The 22,686-nt window shown below is 47.5% G+C and overlaps 1 protein-coding gene across 13 annotated transcripts in view; it reads left to right on the top strand.

Annotated features, from left to right (window-relative positions):
* MACF1 (microtubule actin crosslinking factor 1) overlaps window positions 1-22,686 on the top strand; it is a 255,271-nt gene that overhangs the window by 184,236 nt on the left and 48,349 nt on the right. For all 13 annotated transcript variants that reach the window (XM_042440379.1, XM_042440382.1, XM_042440387.1 and 10 more), the window contains 3 exons: window positions 19,451-19,612; window positions 20,443-20,613; window positions 21,323-21,489. In XM_042440379.1, the coding sequence (XP_042296313.1) occupies window positions 19,451-19,612; window positions 20,443-20,613; window positions 21,323-21,489 (500 nt within the window). The remainder of the gene's footprint in view (window positions 1-19,450; window positions 19,613-20,442; window positions 20,614-21,322; window positions 21,490-22,686) is intronic.

Consider the following 22,686-nt stretch of genomic DNA (forward strand, 5'->3'; position numbering starts at 1 on the left):
TGTCGGGAAGAGCGCTGACTCTTGGACCAATCAGTATTTTTGCTGTTTGCACCTTATTCCATCCATACAAATTCTGCATGTGTTGGTTTTGCACAAAACTCAGCATATTGTGCAAGAAATGCTGTTTTCTTTGCAGAAAAAAAAATGTGAAGTTGCAAGTTCCAAACTGTAAATAGTTTTTATAAAAACTGCATTGTTTCCAAAGATTTTCCTGCAGCAGGAAGCAAAATGGTTAAAATCACTTGTTGTTTCCTTTGAGGGTGAAATCAGAGGGGAAAAATTGCCTCCCTTGTTCCAGTTTCTACTTTGTGCTTGTAAAACCTCCATTACATGCTCTTCTTTGAATGGTTAAGGATAATTTGATTGTGAGGCCACCAGACGGTAATGAAACAAGAGATGTGGCTCCAGATTCATGGACTAGACAAAGCCGGTAGCCATAAAACCTAAATAGAGCCTCCGTGTGTAGACGCAGTGTAGCTTTGGGGTCTGCCAAAGAACGTTGCAGGATGAGCTGGCCCCCTTCTTGTCCTTTGTTTTTTGGGCTTCCGAAAAGCATCGCGGTATGGGAAACCGGATGCTGGATTAGATGGATGTTTGCTTTCAGTCTTCTCTGCTCAAACAAGCCCATCCTATTCTAACAAGGCATCCCCAATATAAACTTCTTTGGGACCTGTGGGAATGGAGCTCTATTCAGATCCAAGCTTTAGCCTCAAGACTGGTTTCCCTAGACTCCGGGTCCTTTCACACTGCAATGAAAGACTAGCAAGGAAAGTCTGGTACTTAGAAAATAAAGCAAAAATGTAATGAATTTATATATAGCAGATACTTACTACTGTGATACCATTTAAACTGTCCAATGGAATAATATCCTATAAACCATCTAGCAAATGATCATACAGCAAAAATTAGATTGTTTCGAAGCAACCATAACGTAAAGCACCCTATCCCTGAAAATTAGAAAAACTCAGGGCCCTTTCACACTACACCTTCAGAGCAATTTCATGCCACTTTAACTGCCATGGCTGCATCTCTGAAATCCTGGGATTTGTAGTTTGCGGAGGCAACAACCCTTTCTGGCAGAGAATTCAAAATGATAAATCCAAGATTCTGTAGGAAGGAGCCTAATTAAAGTGTGAAAGGGCCTTCTGTCTTGGAGCAGTATTACGGAATGAAGGTGTCTCAGGGCACGTACAGAGACCTCCAATGCTTTTTAGCCATGGTTGAGAGGAGAGCTCTTCTCTCATTCTAAAAAACCTGAATTTTGGATGAAGCAGTCCATTGGCTGTTGGTTTCCAGCTGCTAAATTTCATGAAGGCAAGTCTAGAAGTACCCCTTTCGTGATGCCTCCTCATGCAGCTTGCCCATGCAGGCTGTTTGTGTTGCTTCCCAGAGGAGCTGTTGTGTTGTTATTTTTTCACATGAGTTTTGCAGGTGATCATTGTGAAAGTGAGCCAGTAGGCAAGGCCCCATAAGCAGAACAAGGGTTGTGTTGTCCGAGTTTTCCATGCTTGGGAGTCCCGTCTATGGAAGCGTTGCCTTATGTCCTGACGACGACTTAGGAGTGAGTTCCGATTTCCTTCTGACAATCTGTACAAACCCCTCCGCCTGCCCCCCTCAACAGCCTTATTTGTGAAGCACAACGCACAACGGCTTAAGACGGCGGCTTCTTTGAGCTTTAATGGGTTTAATTCAGCCAAAGCTTCAGTTGGTGAACCAGGCAAACAGATTTTAATTTGTGAATCAGAAGAACCAATTGCTTATTTTGTGCTTTTTGTGTGTGTTCTGGTGTGCCACTCTAATTGGGAACAGAAAAACAAAATGGCAAAAGGGTTGGGTTTTTTTTTTAAATCTACCTATACTATTGTTTTATTTCAAGCAATAATAATAATAATGCCTTACCATTAATTAATATGTGATATCTCCTTTACCTTGCTATTGTCTGATTAAAAATTTGTAACCCACTCTGAGAGCCTTTGTAGCTGAAAAGTGAGACATAAATACTCCAAATGAACAAATAAATTATATGCAATATCAGGGCTCAAGTTTGGGTACCAAGTAAAGTTTGAGGCAGAGTGATGTAGTTGTTTGAATGCTGGACTAAGGATGAATCTACACTGTAGAAATAATGGCAGTTTGACACCACTTTAACTTCCATGGCTCCATCCTACAGAATCCTTGGAATTCTAGTTTTGTGATGCACCGGAGCCCTTTGGCAGAGGAGGCTAAAGAACTCGTAAAACTACAAATCCCAGAATTGCAGGGGATGGAGGTACATTGCTTAAAAGTGGTGCCAAACTGCATTATATCTACAGAGTAAGTGCACCCTAAGACTTCTCTAGGAAATCAGAGTTTGAATCCTCACTCATCCATAGGAAACCCAGTGCTTACCTTGAACAAGTCACACTCTCTCAGCCTCAGAGGAAAACAAGGACAAACTTTCCCCCTAAATGAATCTTGCCAGGAAAACCCTGCAGCAGGTTCACTTTAGAGCTGCCATGATCTGGAAATGACTTGATAACAATCAACAACAATGTTCATTTGAACCAAACCAAAGCCTTGTGAAGATACCCATGTTTGTCTTAAAAGAACATCTAATCTGTCTCACTCTCCTCCATGAACATTGAAGAAAAACTTTATTTGTCCACGTACCTTGGCTTGAATCTGGCATTTGGGTTCTTTCCTCAAGAGTCCAACGGTGGGCCCTGAAATAAATTGCAAATATTAGCCAACATGTCCTTGGCTTGTTCCCCAACTGCTTTCCGCCCATCTCCCCACACTTTCCTTTCAATTGTTGCTAGGGGAGAGAAGAGGTTGCAAGCTTCATCAAGTAAATATAGTTCAGCACCGTCTCTGGATGCTTAGTGGGTCTGGAAAGCACCAAGAGAAATGGCAGAAAGAACCAGAACAGTAAGAAGACTTTCTAGACATACCTTTTAAAAAGGGGTCTGGAGTGTTTTTAAGGCTGCATCCCAGGAATGGGTTTTCATTTGAAGCTCCTGTGCCTCTTGTTAGAAACCCCTTCCCCAGGCAAAAATGCCTTTCTTGTAGGAGCCAGGATGCAAAAGCCAGGACCAGAAGTGTTGCCTCATACTGGGAATCTCTGTTTTTGTGGGAAAAGAGAGGGGAAAAAGGCACATCCTTTCACAGAGGCAACTGTTCTCCATCGCTTGAGGGACACTCACCCTGGACTGGACACAGAAAGAGCTACTCAGACTTACCTTTCGAGTAAGAAGAGAGGAGGGCATCGCTTGTAGAACCAGCCCAGAAAAGCCAGCAGAGTCATCAGCAATGAAAATGTAACTGAGGTTGTGTGTCCAGAGAAGGTGCATAAGGCAGCGGATCCCAAAACCTAAACCAAATCCTTACTTCTGACCCACAGAACCAGTAAGATCTATGTAAGTGAATACTATTCAGCCAGTGATTCAGTGAGTCTCATCTTGAAAGGTCTGGCAATTGAACTGAGGCTTAGGAGCTGCTAGCAACTTCTCAAATGTGCCCATCCTCCAGAATAGCACACTTGAGCCTTCCTGAATAAGGCAACCAGAATCCACTCCTGGCTCCCTCCAGATTAGGAGCTTTGCAGGAGGAGTAGATAAGAGTTTCTCTCTCTTCATCTCCCTCACACCAGCTCCAGACAATCTCACCCAGAAAGGGGACACCTCAGTCGATAACTGCTTTCATGGGAGAGCTCAGAGCCTGGGTTTCTACTCATAGTTGAGGTTTGAGTTGAACTCCACAGAGCTTGTTTTGCAACTTCAAACATCCTTCTCTTCACCTTTCTGTCTTCCTTGGGAGGGCCATGTAGCTGGATGGGTCTAGAGTCCCACCACCACCAAAGTCTGAGTTGTTGGAGATTTCCCATCCAAGCCAAAAACCACATCAGTTCCTAAGTAAGGCCAAGATGAGATCAAGTTGACATACATAGATATCAGCAACCTTCCTCTTTGCTTCCTGTATTTTCCTCTTCTCTTGACTAAGTTGGAGCTACAAAATATCTTTTAGTCTTTCTCCTACTCCCTTCCAATTTTGTTGCCTTCTCTGGGTCAGACAAGTAGGCAAGGTAGGCATTAGTGGAACCATTTGGACAGGTTAAGGGCTGGCTCCTCTGCCCAACACCATTACAAGGGTCTGGAAGGATACAATGCTTGTTTCATGCTTCACGATGACTCTGGCTCACACTCACCATAGTTGAGCAGCCCATCTAGTATGGCAAACCAAAGGGAGGGTCCTCTTTTTTGGTGGAAGGGACAGCAGAATTCAATGGGCCTCCTTCCTTGAAGAGACCCCACTGCACCCCAGCAGACCTTTGAAGAAAGACCATCTGCCCTCTGAATCCTCAACTGGGCTCACAGTCTGGTGGCATCAAGGGTCATCGAGGCACAGTGCCAGACAGCTTATCCTCAGGCAGGAAATCCTACGAGAGTCATTAGAAGTTCAGGATCCTCAGTAATTGCTCCATCTCTGCACTGCCAGGAGCTCCTGGTCCTCTGGGCTCCCAGAAGGTCTGAATGGACATACCCTGCCCCATAAGCCACCATCTCTGTTCACTCCTAACAAGAGATGGGACAGAACTCTGGGTCCATTGGTTTTGGACCAGAATGTACCTGGATGTGTGAAATTCAAATGTGTGAGAAAGCAATGGAATTGTTTGTCCCTGTTCTAGCCACAGGAGAGGAGAGCATTTTGAGAACGCCATTCTGTCTGCACAGGAGGAAAAGGCAAGACAGTGGCTAGTTAGAAACATGGTGTGACCATCTGTTTCCAGCTGAGTTCTTCTCTTGGTTTCTTGCTAAGCCAGTTAGACCTTTACCTATCACTGATCAAGATGATAAGACTTAGAGTTCTTCTCTGCTTTGGGAAGAGGGATGGAGCGGTCATGTTGGTATTTCCTCAGGCTCCCTCAAAGCTTGAATGTTCAAGACTCCTTTGACAGTAAATTAAAGGCAGAACTATAATGAAGCTTACGTGATGAACCAGCTACCTTCACTGCCTAACAATGCCAGAAATCATGTCAGAATCCTACCAATGAATACTGCTGGTAGTGGAGATTTTGCTTGCAGCCAATGATAAGACCTGTGCTTAGGTGAACTCTGTCCAGGAGGTCTGGGGAGACTGTATCAGGTGAGATGCCACTGAAATGACCTATCCTAGGTTGCTAGGGCAAGTCCCTTGAAAACATTCATTCAGCAGTTTCGCTATGAACACTACTTACCAAACTCTGTCTTTGCCAAGACCATCTTTTTTACAGACAAAGGATTTGAATATCTTCAAGATCTTCAAGGATAACTTTCCTTAAAAACTGGCTGATAGCTGTTCTTTTGCAATTCAGCTCCAGGGAACGATGTATCTCTCTTTCCCAACCACAAAACGGATGGAAGGTTGTTGTATTCTCATCCTGCTGGCTGGCTTCCCATCTGAGAAGAGATCGCTGTTGGACTAAATGTTATGGTCTTGTTCAGCTTCAGCACTTTCCTTACTTCACTGTGAATATAAATCCAAGGCAAGCATTTCAGGTGAATCCTCCCAGCCCTGTTTGATGAATTGGTGCCCATTACTGATGGAAGTATGTCTTCTTGGGCAGAACCAGGTGGCTCTGATGGAGATCAGATCTTTTGCCAGACTTTGTGGAGAATGGGCAGTTGGACATGGAACCGCTGTGAAGGCCTGCTTGGAGTTTTAGATGGAGCTTTGCAACATGGATGTCAGGAAGATTATTTTCTTTCTTGCCTCTACTATGGATGAGAAGGTTCTTGTGTCAAGTCTGTCCAGTGATTCAGGAGACTGTGTCAGATTGCCTTCTGGTAGTCCTGGCTGTTTCCAGAAAATCCTTCCTCACTAAGAAGTTCCAACTAACCAGGAGACTAGTATCTCACTAGTCTTCTCCTGGTTAGTCTTCAGGACAATGGTGAACAAACTCTTGCTGTCCTCCAGATATTGTTGGGCTGCTCTTCTTACTGTTGTTGTCTGAATACCATAACAGAAGAGGCTTGGACCAGGGCTCTCTCACCATATAACTGTGGGGAAAGATATTCCGTATTCTTAGCTGCCCAGATTAAAATTTTAGGCATCGCTCCAAGGGAAGGGTGTGTGATGATGGCGGAGAGAGGGATGCTAACAATTCATAGATACTGGCATTTTGTATCACTTGTAGGCATCTGGGATTTTTCCAGGGCTGTCCAGGAGTCCTGAACCGATGCCAAGTCAGAGCAAGTATTTCAGGTCCAGGGCAGTTAATTGGTGTGATGAAACTGGGTGAGAGACCGAGACCAGAGTCAGCCAATCTCTGTAAATGCAGACTTTTTTTATTGGAGAAAGGGAAGAGAACTGACTTTCTTTCCTCCCCTTTTCATTTGGGGGGGAAATATATGTTGGCGCTCCTTTTGTTGGCATGTGACTGGATGAGGAAATAGCAAAAGAATTCCTGGCTGCAAACTCAACACATCGTTCTTTATAAGCAAGTGGGGCGGCTGGAAATGAGGAGTTGGGGGGAGAAGGAGGAGGAGGGAATGGAAGCTTTGCTTGGAATTCCTCAGATTCTTCCTCCAGGAAAGCCGTTAAAAACGATCCTGTGCAATTGGAGGCAATTTGAACAGCAAGTTGAAAAAGGACTTTTAAAAAAAAGACAAAAAAAAACCAAAACGGTTGCACAGATTGTTGTTACAGCTGCACCCAATTATTGCAAGCAGGCCTAGACTTTCTGCTCTGCGACTTGAACGTCTGGGTGTCTGCTGGGCTTTTGCGCCAAGTGAGGAGAAGGAAGTTCTCTGAATGAGAGATTCAGAAAGAGAAAGTGGGCCTGTCTGTCTGTCTTTCCCTGGAGGGATCTGTCAAGCTGGAAGGCATTTCTTTTTCCATGCGGGAAGAAGCCTTCTCCTGTGTTCCCACCGCAGCTAAACGTGGGCCGATGAGATTAATTCTGATGCACCCAATTGGAGAAATCTGCATCGCCTCAGTTGGGCTCATCCCTTAATTCAGAAGGGGGAGTGCATGCTTGTGCGAATTAAAGGCCGCTCCCAGGTTGCCAAGTTACCCTCCTCGCCTTGAGGGAGGAAATCATATTTAAAATATGATCTGATTAACAGGAATAGCTCTCCACCTCTGCTTCTTCCCAGCTGCTTGGGATGCGCACCTGCCACACGCACCTGGGCTCCATCTTGCTTAGGGTGACCAAGGTGGGGCAGCAAGTCTCAGGCCGTTCAGCACTCTGGGCTGTTTGTCAGCAGAAGGGGAAATGCACCCCTGCTCTTCCAATGCAAGTAGGAGGTTGTCACTGTCTTCATCCCAGTGGCTACATCCACCATGTTGCTACTATATGCCTGAAGCCATAAATGGTATCTTCCTCCTGAATTGAGGATGTGGATTGCAATTCACAAAGGCTCGTGCTCCTATAAAGTGGAACATGTGGCATAGTGGTTTGAGAGTTGGACTACAACTCTGGAGACCAGCATTTGATTCCCAGTTTGGCCATGAAACACACTGGATAACCTTGGGCAAGTCACACACTCTCAGCCTAAAGGGAAGGCAATGGCAAACCTCCTCTGAACAAATCTTGCCAAGAAAATCCCATGGAAGCGTTGCCATAAGTTGGAAATGACTTGAAGGCACACAACAACAACATTTCCTTTCCTTCCTGAAGCAGAGTAACCTTTTGGAAAACGTTTGACATAGGGATGATAGTGGGGAAGAACATATTGGCACAGGTAGAGTAAGGAAGTCCTAACTCTAACCCTAAGCCATGTTAGTCTATAGAATCACTTGTAGAGAGATCTTGCATCTTAACTGAAAGAAAGGAATGAGCCGAAATGTGTGGCTGAAAATCAGAGCCCAGTTTGAAATACTTCAACATGCATGGCATGGTATTCTTAGGGGGAAAGGGCCCTCTCTTCTGCTTTTCTTCTTCCAGTCTTCTGGCCCTTTGGTCTGGATGCTGCTATCAAGGCAGTCCCCTAAGGGTTTTTGGGCTGGGATTTGGGTTCAGTCTCTTGCTCCTCTTCTCCCCCAAAGGAGGGCTGGCGGGGAAGGTGCTCTGGGGGCTAACCAATCTTGCCTTGCCCCCCTTCCAGAGTTCATTCCTCCTCCTCCTCCTCCTCCTCCTCTCTTTTTCTTTTCTATCCATAAAACTCCTGGGAAGGGTCAGGCAACATCCTCCTGTCCAACCCTTAAGGACAAAACCCGATTTGCCCAGAGGGCCAACTGTTTTAAAATAAGAAATATTCCTGATGGAATATGGGGATGTTTTAAAACACCATCAGAAAAAGGAGAGAGCTGTCCTTGGCCCTTTCCTGCCCTGGCCCCATGGCGCGGAATTTGGGGCAGGGTCCCTGGCGGAATGCCCCTTCTGCCCAGGGTCCCGCTGGAGTGCCTTTCCAGGCTTTGTCGCCGCCGGTCCAGCCCTGGCTGGGTCGGTCGGTGGGTCCGGTGCTGCGGAGCCCCTCCTTTGCCTCCGAGGAGGAGGAGGAGGAGGAGGAAGGGGAAGGGGAAGGCGGAGCAGTAGCAGCGCCTCGTCCCTCGCGGAGCCTCCTCCGCCGCCTCGCTGCCTTTTGTCTCGCCGGCAAGAAGCAGGAGCAGGAGGCGCAGAAGTTTCCCTCGGCCGGGGCTGCCTTCCCTAGGCCAAAGGAGCCCCCAGGCCGCCCCTGAAACCGGGAGAAGGGCGGCGGGGCTCCCCGTTGGGGCCTTGGAGCCTCGGCCCTGGGATGCCAGCAGGAGGAGGCGGGCCGGAGGCGCCCGGTCCGGCGCGGCATGAAGGGCTCCCCGGCGCTGGACGGAGAAGAAGAAGACGAAGAAGGGGAGGAAGAGGAGGAGGAGGCCGGGAGGCGAGGCTGGGGCTCGGTCTGCGCTCCTTGGCTGCCTCTGCAGAGCCAAGCCCCGGCGGGAGGGCATGAAGGAGGAGAAGGAGACGGAGGAAGAGGAGGAGGAAGGCGGCGGCGGCGGCGGCGGCGGCCGGGCCTTTGTTCGTGGCTGGCTGGCTGGCTGGCAGTCCTCCTTCTCTCTGGCCCGGGGCTGCTTCCTTAGCCCCAAGGAGCCCGGCTGCAGCTTCTCCTTCGGTGGAAGAAGGCTTCTTCTTGCCTGGACTGCTGGGCTCTCCACTCCCGCGGACTTCAGCGCCTGGCCTGGGGGTCCTGGGAGAGCTTGAGGGCCCTCGGGCTCCTTCCGAGAGGCAGCATGCCCCTTCTCCTGCTGCTCTGGATGATGGAGACATTTGCTTCCAAGACTCTTGAGTTGCTTTTTTAATTTATTCCGGTATAGGTATATATATATATATATATATATATATATTTGTTGTCTGTGCCTAAAGTATGGGCAAGCCACTGAGCAGGCCTGACTGTTTGAGACAGAGCCCGGCTTGTTTGGGGAAGGCGGAGGAGGAGGACGGCTACATTGAGGACTGCTACGTCCCCCAGAGGTCCATCTACGACACCATGAGGATCAATGAGCAGATCGACCAGGGCCCCCCCAAGACTGGGCAGCCCCCCAAGAGCACCCTGGAGAAATCAGATGCCAGCACCATCTCCAGCAATGGAACTGCCGTAGGGACGCCATCCGCCTTGGAGCCCAAGGCACCTGAGAGCAAGAAGTTGGATGAGAGGGTCATCTTTGATGCCTTGAAGCTCAGCAGCGATGTCTCCAAGCCGGCTCCCGCTCCCGCCAAGCGACGGCCCAACACTGAGAAGAAGGAGAACCTCAACCGCCGGTCATGGAAGTCCTTCATGCCGCCCAACTTCCCTGAATTTGCTGAGAGAATCGAGGCCTCCCTGAGCGAAGTCTCTGAAGCCGGTGCTTCCAGCCCATCCTTGCAAGAGAAGCCGGGTTCTGCCACCATTTTGGCAGAGAGCCCCCATCGGCCCAACCATGGAGACTCCACTTCGGAGCCATTGACCCTGGAGCATGCCTCCAAACCCTCCGGGGCTCCAGAGGTTCAGGAGCCAAAGCCTTCAAGCGGAGCCTTCAGTGGGCACTTTCTTCAGGAGGAGTGCCAGCCTCTTCTGGAGCCAGAGGACATGGTGGTTGACCTGACAGGTGGAAAGCCACGGGACTTTGAGCTCTCGAGCGCCACGTGGCCTAGGGCAATGAGAAACTCCATCAAAGCGACCCTGGGTGCCAGGCGCCATGACACCTTGGAGGCTGACGACAGCGACTGCGTCATAGAAATGGTGCCCTTGTCGCCCTGCCTGAGCGAGGAGCTCCTGGACCCAGGGATCACCGTTCTTGTCACCCCTGGCCTCCGGGAGAAGACTGAATCGGAGCTGAGGTTTGAAGAGGATGAGCGGTTGATCATGATGGAGGCTGATGAAGAGCAGACCTTGATGTCGGAGGGTGAGAAGGCCGCTGAGAAAAAGAGTGGTGGCTTGGCGGATATTTCCGAAGAAAAGGAGCCCTTAAGTGTTGTGTCCACAGTGGAGAGTTTCCCCGATGTCCAGGAGATCTCTGGTCCCTCGTCTTGCTGGCAGGAACTCTGGGATGACTCACAGCTGCAGGATGTCAGCTCTGCTCCGGTTCCCCAGGAAACGCATGGAGACTTAAATGCTGCTGCTCTCGAGGAGGAGGAGGAGGAAGAAGAAGAAGATAGTGCCTGCAATGCCAGAGCTGCAACAGTCCAACTGGAAGAGGAGGAATTGGTTCCTGGTTCAGGACCTTTTCCCAGCCCTTTGGCTGCAGAGCAGTTCTCAGATACGGATTCCGTGCAGATGTTCCTGGAACTGGAAGAGCTTTGCATGAATGAAGAAGAGGAAGATGGAGCAGCTCCAGTTGACCTGGAGACCCAAGGCACCAGCCTGTGTTTGGAAGACTTGGATGCACAGAAAGACTCAGAGTGGCTATCTGAGAACTCGGCAGAACCTTCCCAGCCCTTGGCCCACCTTGAAGTCAGTGCTGCCGATTCGGCTGTGGTGTCTGACCTGGAGGATTTTGATGCCACCTACAGTTCTCAGGTAGCGAGCACTACAGAGCCAACCGTGTCGGAGTCTTACTCGGAACGGGACACTTCTGGTGACTCAGAAAACATAATGCTTTGTAGTCCTCCAGTTGCAAAAGATGCTGTTTCTCAACAATCCCTCTCCTCCTTAGTCAGTCAAATGGAAGAGTATGGGACAGAATTCTTGACAGCTCCTGAACTGCTCAAAAACTGCCCAGTTGAGGGGTGGCTGGACTTTGCCTTGGGAGAAGCTGTGGCTTCAGTTGATGTCACTGGCTTCAGAGGGACACTTCCTTGTGCCCATGTTTCCACAGGTGATGGAGTAGCTGAGGAAGAAATATCAGCCGTCACCAGCTGTGGGGAAGGAGAGACTTCTCCAAACCATGATGAACTTGCTACCACTGCTGAGGAGCTGGACTCCCAGCCAGAGATGGTGAACCTTGAGGGGAAAGAATTGACTGTTTGTTATGAGATGAACCCTTCAGAAAGGACTGACTTCTCAAATTGGGGTGTCCCAGAGCTGGTTTCTGAGGATGAGGTTGCAGAACTGGACAGAGAGAGCTCCCTGTATGAGGGCCATGTTAATGAAACAAAGGGCACAGTTAGCTCCTGGGTCCCCTCACAAAGTGACTTTGTACTGGAGGAGGACTCAGAGGAACTGGTAAAATACTCAGACTCCTCTGGAGACCTCAAGGCAAAGGACGGCAGCAGTCCATGTCAACTTGAGCCTTTGCCAGGGATAGCATACGAGGGAGACAATGCTATGGGTGATCTGTTTTTCCAAGAGGAACCACCAGAGATGTCTGGGCAGATAACAGCAGTCGAAGGCGATATCTTGGAAGATGGGGACTTGGGGTGGCTTTTTGAACATAGTGGGAACAATGAAGTATCACAGGGTGAGGAAGCTGGTGGTGGGTTTATGGGTGCCAACACCTCTTCTCTGGTTCTTATAGAGTGCCTCTCTGCTGCCCAGCCTGGAATCGAAGACTTTGCCTTTTTCACTGAAGAAGCAGCTGACATTGTTAGTTCTCTGGCCAGTAAAGAGGTTCTTGGTAGCCTTCTGGAGAGCACAGATGAGCTCATTGATGCTGTAGTAGGGTCTCCTACCATTGCTGGTCCAGCAGCTACAGAAGAACATTTATTGCCACCATTGGAAGCTTTGGATGCTTCTTTACCAGATGTGAGTGATTTGGTGGCAGAGGTCATTGCTTTGCCTAGGTATGAAGATGGTTATGGTAATGATGACCACCCAGCATCCACTTGGATGCATAGTGCCCCAGAGTCAGTACCAGCAGAGTCAGGTCTGGAGGAAGCTTTCTCAGCCTCCATGCCCTTTTGCATGGGAAATGGGCCTGCTCAGCCTCCGAGCAGAGAGGAGCTGCCCTCTTCAGAAGAGCCAGTCACAATATCCAGCTCTGATGAGAAACTCATCCAGGTGACCCAAGAGGTGGAAGAAGGCCTTGCTATCCTTTTGCCACCAAAGGCAGAAGGCTTTGGAGCTGCTGTCGTTCTACCAGAGCTGGAAGATGGCAGCAGATATCTGCTCCCCTTGGCACCTGGAGCATTGTGGCAGGCAGGCCCTAGGATGCCCCAGTTGCCAACTTCTGCAGCACCTGAGCAGCAGCTGACCACTGCCATGCCAGGCATGGAAGGACCTTCCATCTCCTCCCTTGCTGCTGCCTCCGAAGGGCCCCCAGACAGAACGGATGGATTGGTTCCAGATAATGAGGTATTTATTTCCCCTGGTTCCCCCCATGCTGTTAGGTAGGAGATTAAATCGCTTCCTGGAGAGTTGGGAGGAAGTGAGGAGTTAAGCCAGAGTGGATTGGCCCAGGCTGCTTCTACAGCACAAAGCGGCTGCGTGCCTGGAAACTGCTTCCTCCTGGTTAAAGTTTGGTGTTTCCTCCTCACTTGGAAAAGGGAATTACAGTAATTTCTCTTTTCCAAGGCCTAGGAAGAAACAGTGGGAAATTATTTTTGTTGTCTTTGGAAGAGATTGGGAGGGTAAATCTATCTGTTATATAAAATACCCCTCCCCACTCTTACTGCCTTGAACTGGCTGCCTTATTCAGGTAACATTCACATTCAAGTACTGAGAAGCAAATTATACATGTTCTACTGAAAGATTGTGATTAAGTATACATAGCTACAGAACTCATCGCTGGCAAATGTGTTGCTAAGGGAGAGATGGTGTGGGGCAAATTCACACTTGAAAGCCTTACATAAATTACAAACGCTAACTGCCATTGCAGGTCAAATTCACAGGGAAGAGATATTACTTTAAAAAAATTCTTCATTCCTTTCTTAAACTTTTAAACATTTCTATACAGCAACACTGTGAAAAAGAGAGGATTGTATGCAGAGTCTGTTTGCAACATGAGTCTTCTATAAAAGGGCATTGTTTGCTTCTGGATACTGATTTTGACAGATGTCAACCAAGTTCGGCTAGTTTGGTAAGCTTCACAAGCTTTGTTTGGCTTAGTTGCAGTTTCTCACGCTTTAGACAGTTGCACTTTTCCAAAAGGAAGAGAAAGGCGGGAGGGAAACCAAAGTTACCCAGAGGCTTGCAAACTGCCCTCAAGTAGCAGTTAATCATGGAGAAAAGAGGCTCCAACTGCCGGCAGAAAGCCAGGGGATTTCTTTGTTAAGTTTTTAAAAATGCAGGCTTCACAGCCAAAAGCCTGTGTAGTTGTAGCTTTTAATTAGGAAAGAGATTGGAAAAGCCCAGCCAGCAAAATAGGTGTGAATGGCAGATCTGGTTTCCTTACAGCCTATGCAAACAGGAAAGGCTGGAAGAAGTTTAGATGTTTTAAAAGTGCCGAAAATTTGAGAGAATTTGCAGAGACCACTTTGAGGGGGGGCATGTGACTGTCACATTCTCAGTTGATGGGGAATCTAAAGAGAGAAGAAAGGCCTTGTGAGATGCAGGAACACATGGCCAGACTAGGCAAGGTGAGATGAGATGAAGTCTATAATGGGAGTTCAAAACAGCTGTGGGATTCCCCAGTCAGACCAGGTAAGCAGTCCTGGGGGAGATCCTCTTAAACGCCAGTGGAGGATCAAGTTCCTTGTGCAGCATCATACCATGGATACCTTCTTGCATACTTAAAAAGCACTTATACTGGTCACACCAGTATAAGTCACCGAGAGGATTCCAGTTGGAGAAAGTGCTCCTCCCCATCAGCTCTGTCTTCCTAATCTGCAATGGAGGGAGGCATGCAGACATCCTGGCTCCCTGATGACTGCATCTGTTGAATGTCCTTACGGAAAGTGTGTTGCATTGATTCTTGAACAGTATGTGGGCCAGCCTTTGGCCATAACCAGGTGAGGCTGAAAGAACAAGGAGTTTGCAGTGAAGCATGGGGATTGGTAAAGCAAGGCTAAGATGGGTCACAGGAAGCTTTCCGGGTCTCAAGCAGAAGGTAGAGCCACTCTAAATACTCTGAAGGCATTTGATCTGTTTGATTCAGAAGCTGAGCAGGATCAGGCCTGGTTAACCATTGGACATCCAGGGAATACCACGTGCTGTAGTCTACATTCAGAGGAAGGCTTCTTAGTAGTCATTCTGTAAGAAAACACTGTGAAATTCATAGGCTGGTGACTTGAAAGAAGATGTTTTGTTGTTGCATGCCTATTCCTTTTTCCAAGGCAACCCTAACATGGGATTTTCTTGGCAAACTTTGTTCAAAGTAGGTTTGCCTTTGCCTTGCTCTGAGGTTGAGAGAGTATGACTTTCCCAAGTGGGTTTTCCTTAGCTGAGAAGGGATTCAAACCCTGCTTTCCAGAGTCATAGTCAAACACTCAGAACACTGCACCATGGTAGCTTTCAAGGCACACCTTTCTACTAGAAAAAGCAACTAATGGATGATGATCTAAGTAGCATTAGGAAAGCCTGTTTCTGTATCTGTTTTACTGATAATTTTTTTCCTAACTATAACTTGAGTCTAAGCAATATCTAGGAACGTGTAAATTTAGCAAGAATGCTATTTTTCTTTGTTTCTCAGTGCATCACATTTATCTTCAGTACTCATCACACAACCTGTTGGAATGACTTCCTTTTTGTTAATTCAAGGTTATTCTATCTCCATCCTGCTCCCCTTGTGGGCTCAAACTATATAGCAGCCTTATAGAATCATAGAATCATCTCTTTCTCTTAGCTTTCCAGCAGTTTGGGTTTTAATTTGGAGCTTGCAACTTGCTCAAGGCTAGTCCTCAACCACCCTGCATTCGAATTTTGGTGTTGCATGTTGAAATGAAAACCTGGATGGCTGCTTTGCACTGGTGCAGAAATTGCCCTGACCACCCAAGTGACCCTCCCCCTGTCAGCAGAAAATGTATTGACAGCCCAATCCTTTTCCTCTGCTGATCAGTTTTACAGCCTTTTCCTGCCTTTGTTATTTTATCCCTGCCAAGGACAGGTTTGCAGCTTTTTTCCAGGGGAATCTGGTGAGCCAGTGGTCTGGAATCCTCCAAGCCGTCAAGCTGCTCTTCCCAAATATTTTCTGCCGAGGCGGTGGTTAAAATTCGATTTTCAAATCTCCTCCACTGAACCTGTCTCTGGTTTCTGGATCGTGTGCACCCAAACACAGCAGCTGTTGCTGCTTGGCCCCAGCGAAATGCTTCAAAGTCCTCCTCTGTGTTGGTTTTAAAAATAAGTTTCTCATCTGAGGTTGTGGCCCGAAAGGGTAGGAAGAGGTGGAGGCATGCGCCTCATGCCTGGCTTATCAGACCAGGGCTCTGCGTTGCTTCTGACAAGGTCTCATTCCACACAAACACACACACACAAATGATGTAAAATAAGCAGTTCCAGTCTGCTGTCACGTTGCCATCAGTCGTTGCAACGGCAGAATTGTTCTGTGGCTCTGGACAACATCTTCGCTTTATGTCCTGGCATGTTCCCATTTCTGGAGACAAGTTGCCCAACATTATAAGAGAGGAATAAATCTCTCCCTTGTCTTTTCCAGACCAGACTTGTGGCTTCGTATCCCATCAGAGAGAAAACAGCTGTCTCTCTCTTGAGGCCCTCTGTAAACCTTGACCCCTTTGGCTTTCACTGCAGCAGAGGAGCTTGGATGCATTTTGTTTGGAAATGGCGGTTAACTCTTTAACTTGCAGAAATGTTCCACAGTTTCTGTAAACATCCTTCCTCTCATGAAACATGAACATGCTACAATTTCTATTTTAACTGTCATGCCTGGGATGTGTAGCTTGGTGAGGTACTAGAGCTCTTGCCAAGAAATTCTCTCCCTAAATTGCAGGTCCCAGTATTCCATGGGATGTTGCCATGGCAGCTGAAGTGTAATCAGAGCAGTATAATTGTGAAGTGGACTCAATCTCTGTGAGCATCTCTCCTTACTTCTGCAGACATTTAACTTCACAGCCCTTGCAGTCCTGCAAAATAGGATTGACTGAAAGACTGTGACTGGCCCAAGGTCATGGTTTGTGAGACAAGAGTGTTCCTTTTTTGGTTCGGGTTTCTTCCCCGCCTGACATAAAGACCTTTTTAGGTGCACAGTGAGAGGTTTGCATCTAGTGTGAAAGTGAAGTAGAAATGACCAGAGGAGGAAAGTAATGTGGCTGCAGCTTGGGATAGAAAAGCAGGGTGCGCGCTGAATAAATCCATCCTTTGCTCTCTTCCCACAGAAGGAGAGGACAGTGTGAAGTAATCCTCCTTAATCTCCCATTTGTCATCTTGGCTCTGGGCCTCTGCTGTTTAGCAACCCAGGACAAACAATGCCACCTTATCTGCTGCTGCGCCTCCTGTTCCACCATTCATTAGCATTTTAGGGTGGTTTTGCTTGAGCTTCCTCAGCCTTGCAGAGCAGGCCTGTGTTCACTGTCTTATGCGGAGAGGGAACTGAGGATGGTAGAGATCTGATCTTCCAGATGCACAGTACTGACCCCCCTCCGTGGGATGGGTGTCTATTCTGGCATAGGGACTGACAAGAGCTCTCTTTAGTCATTTGAAGCCCTGCAGAATGGACTGCACACACCAGCCCCACTCACCATCCAGCCTTCCTGGGTTGAAGCACATTTTGCGTTCCTAGTTGCAGAAAGGAGCATAACTGAGGCTGAGACACTCCAGGTGGTGTGAAGGAGAAGAGGTGTGAAACTACTCTGGATGTTTCTTTGTTGAAGGCTGATTCTTAAGGACTCCTACTTGTCCTTCCTCAAAAGTACTGTACTCTAATGGATCCTTCCACTCTCTGGAGTGGACTGGATGGCTCCCCTGGACAGGGCCTTCGTAGGAGTGGCACCAAAGCTGTACAGCGCTCTTCTGGGGAAGATTCTTCTTGTTTTTTGGTTGCTTTCCAGACTGAAGGATCTCTTTTTCAGAGAATCTTTGGGATACCGACACACCTTGTCCTATTTAAATTTCTAATGTGTGTTTTATTATTCTTAAGACTTTGTTGTAGTAAACCTACTGAAACAGAAAGCAAATTTTGTTTTATTGAATAAAGGTGGAGAGGATTCCCTCCACCCCAAGTCTGGAGAGAGATGCCTTTATACAAGAACAGGAGGGTCCAGAAACAAAGTAGATTCAGCTAGGTCAGCCTCTTGGAGTCCCTTGCAGTTCCACTGCATTCTCAAAAACAAGACTTGGGACTAGTTTCCATCCCAAGCCAGAGTCCTTGTTTTTCTCTCTGTTGAGTGTTTTGTCTTCATTGTGGCTTTGCCATCCAGGGAATTTTTTTCATTGCTCCTTCAGTGCAGCCGGGAGCTGAAGTGGAGAGCCAAGGGATAAACCAGGCACCTCTCAAATAGCCCTGGGTGCTTTTCCTAGGATCCAAGGACACTTTAGGACAGCCTTTACTGATCAATGCCTTCCAGATGTTTTGGAGGACACATCTCATCACCTCAGCCAGCACAGCCATTCCACTTTGAGTTTTAGGGAAGACACTGACCAGTTTGGTTGGGGGAAAATAGCTTCTGAGAATGTGGATGCTGGGTAAAAAAACTTGTGGCATATGTCACACCACCTGCAAATTTTAAAAATGCAAAATGTGCAGATTCCTGCAATTTTCAGCATGGAAGCACCTTCTGTTGTAGGGATTTGCTAACACTGGAAGGTCTCTGAACTCCAGCAGCTTGCTTCTCCTTTACTCTGACATTGTGACTCATTCATTTCCTGTGCCCCTACATCCTGGCTAGGCAGCAGAATAGCCACTCCTGATAGTGCTTGCATGTGCCTTTTCTTGTCCCACAGAGAGGAATTGTCTCTGGCCATCAATGCTGCCTCCAGCTGCCATTTCCCAAGGGCCAGGGGAGTGGCCACGAGGTGCCGGTGCCGGAAAGGCTTCCTGCTTGCCCTTATGTTCTGGTCAGGAGATCCAAGGCCCTCTCACATGAACCGTGCTCTGCATTAAAGGGGTGGGATTTTATCTTGCTATCTTCAATCTCTCTCTCTCTCTCACACACACACACACACACGCATCTTGAAGTACGTGGGAAGATCTTGGAGGACGAGGCTAACCCATAAATCTTTCTTCAGCTTTTAAACTGAAAATGTGGCAGATGGTTTTCAGTATATTTACAGTGTTGTGAGGCCTGCAAAGTACAGGGCATGTGGAACTGTTGCAAGGCTGCAGTGTGTGTGTTGTATGTGCTAACAGATCTCTAGAATTCAGGGGAAAGTTGGAAGTTGGAACAGCCTCTGCAAGGAAGAGGATCAGTGTTCTGCCTCATAAGGATTGCAGAGGCTTGGCTCTCTAATCTGGCTTTCCTTTCCTTTTCCTTTTGCGTGAGGGAGCATTGCCAGCCTTTTTATTGCTTTTCATTCCAAGCCTCTGTTTAGTGTTTTAGTGCAGAGTGGTGACTTTGACTGAAGGATGAGGTTTCTCCCAGGTCCAAATGCAACAACATCTAAACTCCTCTCAACTATTAAATGGGTGGCTAGGATTGCTCTATGGAGCTCAAAGTACACACCTTTTCCCCTCTCCCCTACCCTCTCTTTTCTTTTGGTCTTTTAAAAATCTTTCTCCAGAGGTTAAGTGAAACTTCAGATTGTGCTGTGCAGAACGCTTTTGAGTCCCCAATGCAAGATACCGTTTGAATTCCCATTAATGCTCTCTGTTCACATGCATCTTTCCTGGGTCAGTGGGACCCACTGATAAAAGCTTTGTTGGTGTCTGTTGGGACCCCCCGAGTTGAAGAAGAGATGCATTTCTGTGCTGGAAAAGTTAGTTGGTGGCCTCCAGGTATGTCTGTAAAAGAATTGAGCAATGTATTTTGGTGCAATGACAACCATTCAGATGAGGGAGACTCAGATTCAAATCTTAAAACAGCCATGGAGTGGCTGAGAGGCAACTGACTTGACATTGGGCCAGCCTGGCTCTCTCCAGTAACTGAAATCTAGCTTGGAGAGGTTGTTGTGAAGATGACATCATGGCTCAGAGAACCATATATGCCAACCCAAGTTCCCTGCAGGATAAAAATGCATTCCATTTCTCACTCACATTTAAGAAAATATATGAAAGTATGTAGTTTACAATGAAGGTCCTCCTCACATTCTTTCTTCCCCTTCTGCCTTTTGCTCAGTTGTTCCAGAAGGAGCAAGTGGACCCTTTGCAGCTGAAACTCCAGCAAGTCAATGGGATTGGTCAGGGACTCATCCAGAGCGCAGGAAAGAATTGCGATGTGCAGGGCTTGGAACACGACATGGAAGCCATCAATGCCCGTTGGAATACCCTCAACAAAAAGGTGAGTGAAGTGGTTATAACGTTGCAAGTAGACTCCATGTCACTACAACAAACAGTGAGAAGGCAGGGTCCCACAGTCAGGTCTGAAGATGCAGCCAGCCACCTTGCTAAAGCCAATTACTTGTTTTAAAACTTCATTTGAGAATCCCATGCTCTTTGTGTTGTGTTTCCTGGAAGACAGATGGGATGAATGTGATGAGACAGATGTTTAGGTTGCAGCAAGACACTCGGGTGTATTGCCCAGATGTGTGCATGTCCACCCCTTGGTTATTCCTGTCGTTGAAGGCTACACAAAGGGCTTTGGGTGCAGTGCTGTGCTTTCCCCTTCTCTTACATGGAAGAAAGTGGGAACTCCGGATGAACAGTGAGATGGGAGCTGATGGCTGCCCAAGTGGGTGGCTCTGTCCTCTGCTGAGAATGGGTAGCTTCTTCTCTCTTTGCAGCTTCGTCTTGGTCACACTGGAGCAGGGCTAGGGAACTTTTCCAGTGTTATTGAATGGCTTAAATGGGTTGATTGCAAGAAGTAACTTATAATGTCTTCTGGGGTAACATAAAAGAGGCCCCTGCCCTAAGGATCCTGCAATACAAATATGCAGGGTTGCAGGTGAGGTGAGGGACAAAGAAAGACTGACAACTGTGGAAAGGGGGAGATGGGAGAAGCTGGTTGAACAAGGGATGTATGCATGCAAACACCCTCACTGGGCTGCAGTTTACCGTCTGTAAAATGGTGAGTGAGAACTTGACTGGACCCAGGTTATGTGACTGGCTGGCTGCCAAATATTTCTCTTGTGACTTGTGTGTCATGTCCCTGTGTGTTTTGCCAAAATTTAGGTAGCCCAGAGAACTGCGCAACTGCAGGAAGCCCTATTGCACTGTGGGAAATTTCAGGATGCACTGGAACCTTTGCTCAGCTGGTTGGCAGACACAGAGGAGCTCATCTCCAATCAGAAGCCCCCGTCGGCCGAATACAAAGTAGTAAAGGCTCAGATCCAGGAGCAAAAGGTGAATCATAAAGTCACAGGATAGTAGGTTGGGAATGGTTTCCAAAGGTCCTTTAGTTCAAGCCCCTCTGTGGCAGAAAGTCCATAACTAAAGCATTCCTAGCAGGAGACATTCAGCCTCTGTTTAAAAACCTCCACAGCAGAAGGTGTGGATGAAAGGAGAGTTGGTTTGTAGGGTGGGACTCAGCTTCCTCCATGATTTCCTCTCAGCCTCAGGCACTGACTTCCACTGGCAGCCCTAGATGACCTGCAGTTAATAGGGAAGACTCCTTTGGCTTTCTGTTGGTCAGGAATCTGGTTCTTCCCTCTTTTCTCCTCCATCTCCTCTGGGTTGAAGAAAGGGACAGGATTGAGAGTTGCCGACTTTTGTAGGAGAGAAATGGAGAGGGAGGGAGGCTGTGCATGAGACAGAGGACAGGTTCCCCGCTTTCATTCTGGAGACAACCCCAGAGAGAAAGGTTTGAAGCCGCTTCCTTGTTGGCAGTGGAGATCTCAGAGGGTGATACTTTTCCACGGTGAGGACTACAGACTTAAACTTGATGGTAAAGAATGAAATGTAAGGACGTTAAGGGGAAGAGCAAAGTGGTTGCAGTGTGAGATTATAGCAAAAGGAATGCTCATTTTTTAGATGTTAGGATTTGGGAGCTACAAGGCAGGATTCCTTTGTCAGTTTGGCATCTCTAACTCCCTTGACCACTTTTGCTCCAAAGCTACTCCAACGTCTCCTGGATGACCGGAAAGCCACTGTCGAGATGATCCAAGCTGAGGGTGGAAGGATAGCACAGTCAGCCGAGCCTACAGACAGGGAGAAGATAGTGGGCCAACTGGAGAGTCTCGGAAGCCGCTGGGCAGGTCTCCTCAGCAAAGCTGCAGCCAGGTAAGCCAGGAGACATGTAAAAGCCAACCTCATCTGCCATAATCTAGTACTGGAATGGGGGGGAGCCATCTGTTACTCTGCATTTTCGCCCACTGCATGGGGAAGTGGCTTTTGCTTTCTTTCACTTTGTTATCTCAGACCCTTCATAAAGCAAGAGGTCTTTTATGAACCTTGACAGCTCTACAAAGCTTGCACTTGTCTACATTTCTTGAATTTCTTTGCTTTTCTCATAAGCCTGATTTATTAAAGCTTGATATAATCCGTGGGGCTGATGAAAAATAATGGTGACAGCACAGTTGCAGAATAGCCTCTTGCATGTTATGTGCAGCAGAATCTCTTGATTCTTTAAACCACAGAATTCCATGAGCAGAAAATATAGAACTTCTTCGTGTGCCACAGTAAAATATCCACTTATCTGGGGCCAGACTAAGATGCTTTGACACACGTGGAACACAGTTCATTTCAGTAAGGGTTGTGCAGAACTTCTAGGTGAACTTTGACTATTTATGGGTTAGATCTGTCATAAAATCATAGATGGGCAATCCATTCCAATCCCATTCTGCCATGCAGGAACTCTCAATCAAAGCATCCCTGATAGATGGCGATCCAATCTCTGTTTAAAGACTTCCAAGGAGGGAGACTCCACCATCCTTTGAGGGAGTGTTTTCAGCTGTCAAACAGCCCTTGCTATCAGGAGGTTCCTCCTAATGTTGAGGTGGAATCTCTTTTTCTGGAGCTTGCATCCATTGTTCCAGGTCCTGTTCTCTGGAGCAGCAGAAAACAAGCCTGCTCCCTCCACAATATGATAGCCCTTCAAATGTTTAAACAGGGCTATCATATCACTTCTTAACCTTCTTTTCTCCAGGCTAAACATCCCCAGCTTCCTAAGTCGTTCCTCACAGGGCATGGTTTCCAGGCCCTTCACCATTTTAGTCGCCCTCCTTTGAACACACTCGTTTCTCCACATCCTTTTTGAATTGTGGTGCCCAGAACTGAACACAATATTCCAGGTGGGGCCTAACCAAAGCAGAATAGAGTGGCACTATTACTTCCCTTGATCTAGAGATTATACTTCTGTTGATTCAGCCTAAAATCACATTGGCCTCATGTTCAACTTGTGGTCTACTTGGACTCCTAGATCCCTTTCACACGTAGTCTCATTCAACCAGGTGTCCCCCATCCTATATCTGTGCATTT

The sequence above is a fragment of the Sceloporus undulatus genome, chromosome 9 (assembly GCF_019175285.1).
Source record: "Sceloporus undulatus isolate JIND9_A2432 ecotype Alabama chromosome 9, SceUnd_v1.1, whole genome shotgun sequence".
Classification (NCBI taxonomy): Eukaryota; Metazoa; Chordata; class Lepidosauria; order Squamata; family Phrynosomatidae; genus Sceloporus; species Sceloporus undulatus.